Below are 12,290 nucleotides of genomic sequence, written 5' to 3'. Positions count from 1 at the left end.
TAGGCAGAACTCAGCATGGATTCCTTAAAGGAAAATCCTGTCTGACAAACCTATTACAATTTTTGAGAAAATTACAAGTAGGCTAGACAAGGGAGATGCAGTGGATGTTGTATATTTGGATTTTCAGAAGGCCTTTGACAGGGTGCCACACATGAGGCTACTTAACAAGATAAGAGCCCATGGAATTACGGGAAAGTTACATACGTGGATAGAGTATTGGCTAATTGGCAGGAAACAGAGTTTCTATTCTGGAATCCTATTCTGGTTCCTATTCTGGTTGGTTGCCAGTTACCAGTGGTGTTCCACGGGGGTCCGTGTTGGGGCCACTTCTTTTTACATTGTACATCAACGATTTGGATTATGGAATAGATGGCTTTGTGGCTAAGTTTGCTGATGATACGAAGGTAGGTGGAGGGGCCGGTAGTGCTGAGGAAACAGAGAGTCTGCAGAGAGACTTGGATAGGTTGGGAGAATGGGCAGAGAAGTGGCAAATGAAATACAATGTTGGGAAGTGTATGGTTATGCACTTTGACAGAAGAAATAAACGGGCAGACTGTCATTTAAATGGAGAGAGAATTCAAAGTTCGGAGATGCAACAGGACTTGGGAGTCCTCATACAGGACACCCTTAAGGATAACCTCCAGGTTGAGTCGGTGGTGAAGAAGGCGAATGCAATGTTGGCATTCATTTCTAGGGGAATAGAGTATCGGAGCAGGGATGTGATGTTGCGGGTTTCCTTATTTAAGAAAGGATGTGCTGACGTTGGTGAGGGTACAGAGAAGATTCAGTAGAATGATTCCAGGAATGAGAGGGTTAACATATGAGGAACATTTGTCTGCTCTTGGACTATATTCCTTGGAATTTAGAAGAATGGGAGACCTCATAGAAACATTTCGAATGTTGAAAGGCATGGAAAGAGTGGATATGGCAAAGTTATTTCTCATGATGGGGGAGTCTCGTATGAGAGGGCATGACTTAAGAATTGAAGGGCGCCCATTCGGAACAGAGATGCGAAGAAATTTTTTTAGCCGGAGGGTGGTGAACCTATAGAATTTGTTGCCACGGGCGGCAGTGGAGGCCAAGTCATTGGGTGTATTTAAGGCAGAGATTGATAGGTATCTGAGTAGCCAGGGCATCAAAGGTTATGGTGAGAAGGCGGGGGAGTGGGACTAAATGGGAGAATGGATCAGCTCATGATAAAATGGTGGAGCAGTCTCGATGGGCCAAATGGCCAACGTCTGCTCCTTTGTCTTATGGTAGTGTTCATTGGTTTAATGTCCATTTAGAAATCAGACGGCAAAGGGGAAGAAGCTGTCCCTGAATTGCTGAATGTGTGCCTTTAGACTTCTGTGCCTCCTTCCTGATGGTAGCAGTGAGAAAAGGGCATATCCTGGTTGGTGGGGGTCCTTAATGATAGATTCTAGCTTTCTGAGGCACTGGTCCTTGAAGATCACCTGGATACTATTAAAGCTGGTGCCTATGACGGAGCTGGCTAATTTTACAATTCTCTGCAGCTTACTTCAGTCTTGTGCAGTAGCCCCCGACACCCCCGCCCCCATACTAAACAGTGATGTAGCCAGTCAGAATGCTGTCTATGGTACCTCTGTGGAAGTTTTCAAGTGTTTTAGGTGACAGATCAAATCTCCCGATGAAATATAGTCACTACTTTGTCTTCTTTATAGCTGCATCAGTATGTTAGGATTATGTCTGGAAGTATGGGATTAATGGTGGATTAGTGTAAATGGGTTATTGATGGTCATCACAGACTTGGTTGGCTGATGGGCCTGTTTCTGTGCTGTATTTCTGTGACTCTTTTGGCCTTTTTAAAAAATTCTTTTATCTCAACCTGCAAGGCAACTTGAATTATATTGAACTGTATCATCACACCCTGGTCAAACTAAAAATAAATTATTCATGGAGCCTCTACCCCTTTAAGAATAAACCAAGGTCTTGTGACCAACATACCACAAATATTTATGTTTTATCTCATAGCAGGATGAATAATGGCAGACATTTATGTCAGAGATTGTCTTTTAATCTGGATCAGATAACCTTGAGATTAGTTTGGAATGTTATTACCAATGATCAGTCTTGTGGCCTTGGAAAACAAAGTGTTTTCCCTTTGCTTTGCCTGTGTTTGCTATGAATAGAGGAATTATGTAGACTTTTTCTGTGTAATTGGGGAAATCTGAGCATCTAGTGTATTACACCTCAAAAAACTTAAAGAAACACTTCACTAAGAGTAGAGATTACACTCAATATGACTGAACTACTAGGAAGCATCCCAAAACTTTATGGACACTTTCAATGAAAAATATTACTGATAAAATAACTAGCAATAAGAAGGGAGACTGATGAAGATGTTAAAATCATAATTTCATTTCTAGGATTACTCTTTATCCATCTTCTGTCAACAAAAGAGTTTCATAATTCTGATGCCTCTCTTGACCTCCTCCATAGTATGTTGTTTGACGTGGTTGCTTGGGGCAGCTGTACTTCGTTCAGCTAAGGTGATCTGCCAGTCTCAAGTCGTTTCCGTCGTTAAAAACCCAGTAGTAAGCCTTTAGCCTACCTATTACCTGCTGAAATACTCTTCTCTCCTTTTCATGCCTAACTGACATTCCTCATTCCTTTCTCCACCTCTGGTAATGGTGCCTTTGCATTCCCTGCAAGCTAAGGTATAAAATAGTGAAGGAAGTCCTGTTCCAAACCCTTATGCATGTAGTAAACCTGGAGAGAAGATACAGGAGTAACAGCTCCTTTCTTCAGGCTGTGAGACAAATGGATCCTCTGTCAGCACTGAGATCTCGTCACTAGGACAGTGAGCTGTTTACTGTACTGCTCAGTGTTTACCTGTCCTGCACACTATATGCACTTTAAATTATATTTAATTAACTTATTTGTGGTAATACTTTGTTTTATGTGCTGTGCGTCATAGAGGTTTTGTGGGTGCCCTGTGGTCTGGAGTAATGTGTTGCTTTTGGTTGTATACATGTACGACAAACTTGAATTTGAACCTTAGCAAGCATCTGAACTTTGACCAGCTATTAACTTTGGTGTTCAGGGATATCATGTTAATCTATTTCATTAGTTATACCTTAATGTTTCCATCCAGTTTATGAGTCCATTTTTATGGAATAAGCGTTACATTTTTTTTTGCAGACAATTTAACCTCTGAAAAACCTCTCCGAAAGTTGATAAGGACTTGGACAGGTCGATACCCGGAGCCAAAGATGGATCCCATGAGCGTCTGGGATGACATAATCACTAATCGGTATGGTATTGGAACAGTTATTTCCATTTTATCAGCAATAAGTGATCATAACAATTCCTGTGAAATAGATGTTAAACAATGTAACACACATCAAAGTTGCTGGTGAACTCAGCAGGCCAGGCAGCATCTCTAGGAAGAGGTACAGTCGACGTTTCAGGCCGAGACCCTTCATCAGGACTAATTTTATATACTGTGGCTAAACTGATGTGTGAAGCAAATTGAAAAATGTTCAAGGAGGTGAGAAGGCATTTTCCTTTCATATTGGAAATGGACGATTGGCACATCATCCACACATTAAAGATCATACATTTCTGGTATGTTGCTCACCTGACTACCAGCCGACAAGCTTGAGAATGATTCAGTTAACTGGCATTAAACACTTAACAAAATAATTAAGTAAGGAGAGAGAAGAATGGAAGAATATGCTGACAGGGCGGGGTAAGATTGCATGGATGGATTGATATTAATCTGTTGAGCAAATTGCCTTGTTACTATGCTGAAAATTTTGTTTTTGCTGAACTTAAAAGGTTACTGGACTACAATAGTCTTGATATTTTTCATCACCTAAATGGATTTAAAAGGAAAATTACAGGGTTATTCTATGTTATGTTTTGCATATGTGATCACTCTTTGTCAGTAAATTATTTTCTCCTCAGCTTTTACTGTGAACCTTTAATGTCCCAGTTACAGTTATCCCTGTATTCTATGGTGTTATCTTCCAAAACAACCATTCAATAAAGAACATCATGCTGTTCCTTTCTTACCAATGATTCTGCATTGGAAACAAGATTGGTGGCCTGGTTCTCTCAAAAGACAGCAATGTCAGCTACCTTGAATGAAGTAAAATTTGGCCTCCTTAATATCAGCTGCCACTTCTTCTGTGTTCTCTTGTTAGTGCTACCATTACTATACGCTGGAGCTCACCATGAGGTCCAAGGCACTCATCCTATCATGGTGACCTTCCACAACTAGTACTTAATCTGGTTAGTACAATTTTGTATAACCGCTTTGATGAAAACCATTTCAGAAGTCCCACCCCTGTCCTATCAGATAAAGCACCAACAGATGCAGAACTTAAACGAAAAACTGCAGATGCTACAAACACTGCGCGGGTCAGGTAGCACCCGTGCAGCAAGAAACAGAGTCTGAATTTCTCTCTCTCTCTTGATGCTGTGGGAGCATGGTGGCGGAGCAAGGGTTAATCACGGTTTGTGGATTGTGGACTCTGATTCACTCTTATGATGTGTTCTTTCTGGTCACTCCTTTTTTTTGTTGCTAGTTTAGGCGATTTTGAATGGGGTGGCTTGCAGATAATGAACACTGAGCTGAACTGAAATATGCCTTTTGATTTTGCGTTTTATATTCGGTGTTTTTGCTCTTTTTTTATTGCCATTTGTGCATGGGTGGGGAAGAGGGTTGATGTTTTTTTTCTTTGAACAGGTTCCATGGTTCTTTGTTTCTTGGCAGTCTATGGGAAAGACAAATAAATCTCAGAGTTGCGTAGTGCATACATACTTTGATAATAAATATACTTTGAATCTTTGAAATGTTAGGGAACTGGTATGCTTGAAGTTGAAGGGAAGAGGATGCAGTGGCAGAGTAAAAGAAATATCAGTAATGGGATGAAATTACAAGGAAAATGGGTGGCACAGTTTTGGAGCTCTGAGAAAGGGTGATGAATGCTTTCAAAAGGTAGCTAATCTGTCTGGAGAAGGTGTTCAGAGAGGGCAAACACAAGAGAGGAAATTGTACTGGAACTGTGAAATACAGATTGTGCCTGTTGCTGGAAATCTGAAGTAGGAGAGGATGCTCAAGCCGAACAGGTTAGGCCATATCCATAGAGAGGAAAACAAGTGGTATACAAAGTTGATAAATTAAATCAGAATTGGCCATTTCTGACACAAAGCAGAAAGGTGTTGGGATAAGTGTTGAATTTTGAGGGCTATAGTGTTACTAGTTAGAAGTTGAAACATTATTCCTAAAGTTTAGACTACATTGCTGGAAGAGAATCAGAATCATAATCAGGTTTATTATAATTGACATCTGTAGTGAAATTTCACAGTAAGTGCACTACATAAAATATACTATAAATTACAATAAGGAATACTGTGTGTGTATGTGTATATGTATGTATGTGTGTGTGTGTATATATATATATATAATATGTGTGTGTGTGTGTATATAAATAGTAGCGAGATAGTAGTCATGGGTTCATTGCCTATTTAGAAATCTGATGGCAGAGGGAAAGAAGCTCTTCCTAAAACATTGAGTGTGTATCTTTAGGCTTCTAAACCTCCTCTCTGATGGTCATCATGAGAAGGGGGCATGGCCTGGGTGGTGGGCAAAGAGAGAATGGGGTAGAGAATTAAAGCGACAGATTAAGGGTTACCCCTGCAGACTGAATGGACATGATCTCCAAAGTGGTAAACTGATTAGGTTTCTCTAATGTATTAGAGAGGATATTGTGAGCAACCAGTGCAATTCACTAAGTTGGAAGTAGTACAGGTGAATCACATGTTTACCTGGTTGCAGTTTGGAGTCCCTGGATGATGGAAAGCTGTAAGGTAAACAGCCTGGTGTCACACCTTGTACGATTGCATGGTAAAATGCCATGAGAAAGGGCCACACGAGATTCTGCAGATGCTGGAAATTTTGAGCAATGCATACAAAGTGCTGGAGAAATGCAGTAAGTCAGGTAGCATCTATGGAAGGAAATAAAAATTTGACATTTTGGGCCGAGACTCTTCAACAAGACTGGAAAAGAAGCGGGCAGAAGCCAGAATAGGAAGATGGGGGAAGGAGTACAAGCTGCAGCTGAGACTAGGTCGGGGGGAGATAGGTGGATGGGTGGGGGGGGGGGCAGGGATGATGCAATAAGCTGGGAGAGGATAGATGGAAGAAGTAAAAGGATAAAAAATAGGGAGTCTAATGGGAGAGAATAGTCGACCATGGAATAAAGGAGGTGGGAACCAGAGGAAAGTGATGGGTAGATCGTGAGGGAAAGGGATAAGAAGAAAAGGGTGAGAGGGTAACCAGAACAGGGAATGGAAGAAGAGAGGGGTGGGGGAGAACAGGAGTAATTACCAGAGATGAGAGAAATCACAATATATCCATGCTATCAGATTGGAGGATACTTAGATCAGGAGCAGAATCAGAATCGGGATTATTATCACCGGCATACAATATGGTGTGAAATTTGTTAACTTTGCGGCAGCGGTACATGATAACATAGGTGGTGGGGGTCCTTAATGCTGGGTGCCGCCTTGTTGAGACACTGCTTCTTGAAGGTGTCGTGGAGATTATGAAGGCTAGTGCCCATGGTGGATCTGACTGATTTTACAAATCTCTGCAGCTCACTCCGATCCTGTGCAGTAGCCCCTCCATACCAGATGGTGATGGAATATGAGATGTTGCTCCTCCAACCTGAAGGCTTCATTGTGATGGTAAAGGAGGCACTGGACAGATATGTCAGAAGGGAAATAGGAAGTCCATAAGACCATAAGGCATACAGGCAGAATTAGGCCATTTGACCCATTAAGTCTGCCCCACTATTCCAACATGACTGATTTATTAGCTCTCTCAATCTTATTCTTTTGCTCTGTCCCTATAACCTATGATGCCCTGACTAACCAAGAGCCTATCAACCTCCGCTTTAAATGTACTCAATGACTTGCCCTCCACAGCCGTCTGTGGTAATGATTTCCACAGATTCACCACCCTTTGGCTACAGAAATTCCTCTCTGTTCTAAATGGACCTTCATCTAGTCTGAGGCTACGTCCTAGACACACCTATTCTCCACGTCCATTCTTTCTAGGCCTTTCAATATTCAGTAGTTTTCAATGAGATGCCCCCTTATTCTTCTAAACTCCAAGCAAGTAAAGGCCTAGAACCATCAAACGCTCTTCATAGGTTAACCTTTCATTCCTGGAATCGTTCTCGTGAGCCTCCTCTAGGACCTCACCAATCTTAGCTAAGGGGCCCAAAGCTGCTCACAATACTCCAAGTGTGGTCTGACCAATGCATTATAAAACCTCAGCATTACATCCTTGAACTTATATTCCAGTCCTCTCAAAATGAATGTTGACATTGTAAACACGAGGAAATCTGCAGATGCTGGAATTTCAAGCAACACACATAAAAGTTGCTGGTGAATGCAGCAGGCCAGGCGGTATCTATAGGAAGAGGTACAGTCGACGTTTCGGGCCGAGACCCTTTGTCAGGACTAACTGAAAGAAGAGCTAGTAAGAGATTTGAAAGTGGGAGGGGGAGGGGGAGATCCAAAATGATAGGAGAAGACAGGAGGGGGAGGGATGGAGCCAAGAGCTGGACAGTTGATTGGCAAAGGGGATATGAGACAGGAGGCCTAGGGAGAAAGAAAAGGGGGAGGGGGGGAAACCCAGAGGATGGGCAAGGGGTATAGTGAGGGGGACAGAGAGAGAAGAAGGAGAGAGAGCAAAAGAATGTGTGTATATTGTTACGTACCCTGTAACTGGGTTGCCAAACCAGCAGAAATGGACCACTCAGTTGGAGTCTGGATTACTGGAACTAAGAAAGTTTTATTAAAGAAATAAGCAACACAGTACTCTAATCCAAAAGGATAATAAATGCAACAGTTCAGCAATGATAAACACACATGTACACAGAACTGGGATAATAGGATCAATCAAGCTCTATTCTCGTCTAGGGGTAAATGACCAGTTTCAAAGTGACGCAAAGTTCAGTTCAATTGAGTTCAGTTCAGTTCACAGTAATCACTGCTGTGCCGCTGGACGGGGGGGGCGAGGAGAGAGAGGGCGAAAGCAAATGAATATTCAAAACGGCTTCCACACAGACCTTCGATATTCCTTGCAGTCAGCTTTCGGGCGAGCCCTTTGTAATGTCTTTTGAGGTCACCGACTATGACCCCTCCGTTTCAGATACGATCGTTCCTCTGCAGTGAACCTGGCACCCAGGCAAGGGCAGACACACACCAGGTTCCCGCCGATCGTGCCTTTCCACCCTGTGCGTCTATGGCTTGGTCCCGCGACCAGCCCTCCAAAAACTCCCACCGACTTGTGGGAGGCGCACCACTTCCAGGGTCTCATTACCTCGTGGTGTCGTGTGTGCTGCCTTAGCGAACCTGTCCCTTTTTATCCCCCTGCTGGGGTATCGCCTGTCCATCACACTTCAAACAGTTCAGGGTTCAAAAAGGAGCCGATCTTGACAGCTCTCAGACCGTGTCTCCTTCCGTTAAACTCTCCCGTTTTTTCATTAACATTTCCAAATGCTGCTCCATTGTCTTCCTTGTCTCTCTTTCTCCTGAAGACAGGTGGCAGACCAACTGTTGATCCCACTGGTGCCAGCACAGGACAGTTAACATCTTAATCTATGGGTACTCTTTGTAACCCTCTTTCGTCACACCCCTCACCTTTAAGGATTTTTACTGGGGTAAAAATTACAAACATGAATACATTATTAGATGCACAGAAATATACATCTTCATCAGCTATTTGGCTAATACAGAGAATTTTAAGTTGTCAACACCTTGACAGACAGTCAGCAATCACATTTTCCGTTCCTTTTATATGTGTAATTTTTAATAATCCCCTAAACCAGGCTCCAACTTAGCAACTTCATAGTGGCCGAAAACACTGATGAATTGTGATCAGTGTAACCTCTCACTGGGTTTCGTCCCGGACCCCGATAACAAGGGTCGTCCCATCCCGACTTAGTTTTCTCTCACAAGGGCTTAGTAGGAGGGGGAGGGGTAGTAACCGCAGAGTTATTGCAAAACTTCCTACAGTACCCCACCATCTCCAAGAGCCTTCTGAGGGCCCTCTTGTCTGTCGGGGTTGAGATGTCAGAGATAGCCCGCACCTCAGCTTGCATCGCTGCCAGCTGCCCCTGTGTTACCACAATTCCCAGATAAGTGACCTTCGTGTGGCCGAACTCATTGTTTTGAAGGTTTACTATCAAGCTGGCTTCGGACAGCCATATTACATCGCCAATATACACTTCTGTGTTCGTTAGCCCTTTCGTCACTGAATTACTCATTCTATAGGGGTGTTGCTCACTAGGCTGACCTAGCGTGATAAACACCACCCAACATCCCAGTTCTTTCCATCGCCTCGGGACAATCAAACACAAGTGTGCGAGCCATTTAATTACTTCTCCTAAAGAGTCGCTTTGTTCGGGGATTAAGGGAGAGACCTTATCAGCAGAGCTGGCCAAAGCAATAGCCTTCTCCCATCTGGTCGATACCATACTCATCTTTTCAAAATGGTTTTTTTTTCTTATCAGGGGGACCCTAGCTTCATTGATTTCCGCGCTAACACCGACTAGGTTTGTTAGCATATCAAAAGCCTGGTGACCGTCTCAGTTCGCGTCTGCCATAATCAATAACATCCTTCCTCCTGTGCAGCCGGTAAACCTCTTCCATGATTCCGCCGACTGTTTCCTTCAGCACCTCAAAATGTCCACCGAAGGGTACCTTGTGGGCCAGGTTAAAAATCTCATCCCCAGAGATTTTTTGGCACCATCCCCCATTCCTCATCTGCGGTACTTGGTCTCCCTTCCTTCCTTAGCACCTCCCCCTTCACACCATAGCCTGCTGGCTCTCTTCCTAACTCTGTTTCACAGCGAGCTGTTTCCTCGTCTCGCTCCTGTGCCTGTATAAAGTCCTTCTTTTCTAATGATAAATCTACCTTAATTTCCCCACTTCCTCCTGTTTCATTACATTCCTTCTTTTCACTTTCTACCCCCTCCTCGTACAAGGCTGGCAGAAACGTCTCAGCTAACTTTATATCAGCCTCTGCAGCCTTCCTCGACATCCGCCGAGTTACTGCGCAAACGGGATAAACCTGCAAGTCCATGGGCGAGGCCTCAATGCTGGCAGGCTGACCTGTCAATCTCACTGCCGAGAACACAATTCCCCCCGCGAGGTCATTACCGAGTAAGACTTCCATGCCTTTCATTGGTAATTCGGACCTCACCCCGATCGTGACTAGTCCAGAGACCAATTTGCTTTGTAGGTGTATCTGGTGCAAAGGGACTGCCTCTGTCCCTCCCCCAATACCTTTTACCTTGACCTCCCCAGTCTGGGTCTCTGATCTAAACTCTAATACACTCTTCAATATCAATGACTGACACGCTCCCGTGTCTCTCCAGATCCGCACTGGAACTGGGTTTAACCCCTCCTTCACCAACACCAATCCGGCCGAGATAAACCTCTCGCGCCCTTCCTGAACTTTGGCAGACCTTTCCTCTCCTAGTGGTTCGTTTACCAGCTCGATACAGCCAGTCAAAATCGCTGTTTTTCCTTTTCCCGTCTCCTTCTTTGGGGCAAAGCACCTGGACGCAAAGTGTCCGACATTCCCACAATTATAACAGACGACCCCAGGAGACTTCCTACCAGACTGCTCCCGGTCTACCTTATCCTTCTCACTAGTCCCCGGCTTATTTTCTGACTTTTCTGGCGGACTCTCCTCACCGTCCTGACTACCCTTCTGGTAGCCTTTACTCGGGGCAAACTTCATTTTATGCGTCAACGCGTACTCATCCGCTAACTTAGCAGTTGCGGCTAACGTGGCTGCCTCTTTCTCATCTAGGTAGGGTCTCATACCCTCAGGGACACAACCTTTAAACTGCTCAATCAGGATCAGCTGTAGCAGTCTGTCATTATCCCCATTTACCCCCTTCAAGGCCCACCAACGCTCACAATATGTCTGCATCTCATGGGCAAACTCTAAATACGTGCGGTCCCACTGCTTCCTCGCATTCCGGAACCTCTGCCGGTATGCCTCCGGGACCAACTCATAAATCCTGAGGATGGCCTCTTTCACCACATCATACCTCTGGGCATCTTCCGCGGACAAAGCTGAGTAAGCTTGTTGGGCTTTCCTTTAAGTACACTCTGAAGCAAAACAGCCCACTTATCCCTCGGCCAGTCCTGACTTGTAGCAACTTTTTCGAAATGGAGAAAGTACCGATCCACATCGGTATCGTCAAATGGGGGAACCAGCCTAACGTCCTGGGTCGCCCTGAACCCTCCACCTTGGTCCGGCACGGGCCCCTGCTCTGCCCTTATCCTTAACTTCTCCAGCTCAAATTCCCTTTCCCTCTGTTTCTCCTCTCGCTCCGACTGCCTCTCTTTCTCTCTCTCCTGCCGTTCTAACTGTTTCTCTTTCTATTCGTGTTCTAGTTGCCATACCCGGAACTCGTGCTCGAGTCTCAGTTTTTCAAGCTGCACCTGTACTGCGTCTCCAGCAGGTTTTTCACTAGATACCACCTCCAGCTCCACTTGGGAAAACACACCTTTAGATACATAGTGCTCTACGATAGCTCTGTGTATCTCCTCTCTCCTCATTGTCGACTTCCCCTTAACAAGATTCAACCGTTTGGCCACAACTGCCAATTCCGCTTTCCTGGCATCTTCTAATGCCTCCTAGATCAGCGCCTTTAGAAATTCCTCAATCTCCATTTCTGCTGTTTGCCTTTTCTTTCTTTCGGGAACTTTACCCCAATCAATTTACTCCGTCCCAAATTTAGCGTTCAAAATCGCGGACGAAAACCCCACTTATGTTACGTATCCCGTAACTGGGTTGCCAAACCAGCAGAAATGGACCACTTAGTTGGAGTCTGGATTACTGGAACTAAGCAAGTTTTATTAAAAAAATAAGCAACATAGTACTCTAATCCAAAAGAATAATAAATGCAACAGTTCGGCAATGATAAACACACATGTACACAGAACTAGGATAATAGGATCAATCAAGCTCTATCCTCGTCTAGGGGTAAATGACCAGTTTCAAAGTGACGCAAAGTTCAGTTCAATTGAGTTCAGTTCAGTTCACAGTAATCACTGCCGTGCCGGTGGACGGGGGGGGGGGGGTGGGAGGAGAGAGAGGGCGGAAGCGAATGAATATTCAAAACGGCTTCCACACAGACCTTCGATATTCCTTGCAGTCAGCTTTCGGGCGAGCCCTTTGTAATGTCTTCTGAGGTCACCGACTGTGACCCCTCCGTTTCAGATACGAT

General features: G+C 44.3%; 1 protein-coding gene across 3 annotated transcripts in view; it reads left to right on the top strand.

The window, feature by feature from the left end:
- The window catches only part of prkdc (protein kinase, DNA-activated, catalytic subunit), a 303,035-nt gene that overhangs the window by 242,908 nt on the left and 47,837 nt on the right, over positions 1 to 12,290 (top strand). For all 3 annotated transcript variants that reach the window (XR_010019774.1, XM_063063262.1, XM_063063255.1), the window contains exon 68: positions 3,163 to 3,274. Coding sequence is in view for 2 of the 3 variants with exons in the window: in XM_063063262.1 (XP_062919332.1) it covers positions 3,163 to 3,274 (112 nt within the window). In the remaining variant the exon portion in view is untranslated. The remainder of the gene's footprint in view (positions 1 to 3,162; positions 3,275 to 12,290) is intronic.

The sequence above is a fragment of the Mobula hypostoma genome, chromosome 1 (assembly GCF_963921235.1).
Source record: "Mobula hypostoma chromosome 1, sMobHyp1.1, whole genome shotgun sequence".
Taxonomy (NCBI): Eukaryota; Metazoa; Chordata; class Chondrichthyes; order Myliobatiformes; family Myliobatidae; genus Mobula; species Mobula hypostoma.
The sequence above is the reverse complement of the archived record's forward strand: the minus strand, read 5'-3'. Positions and strand labels throughout refer to the sequence as shown.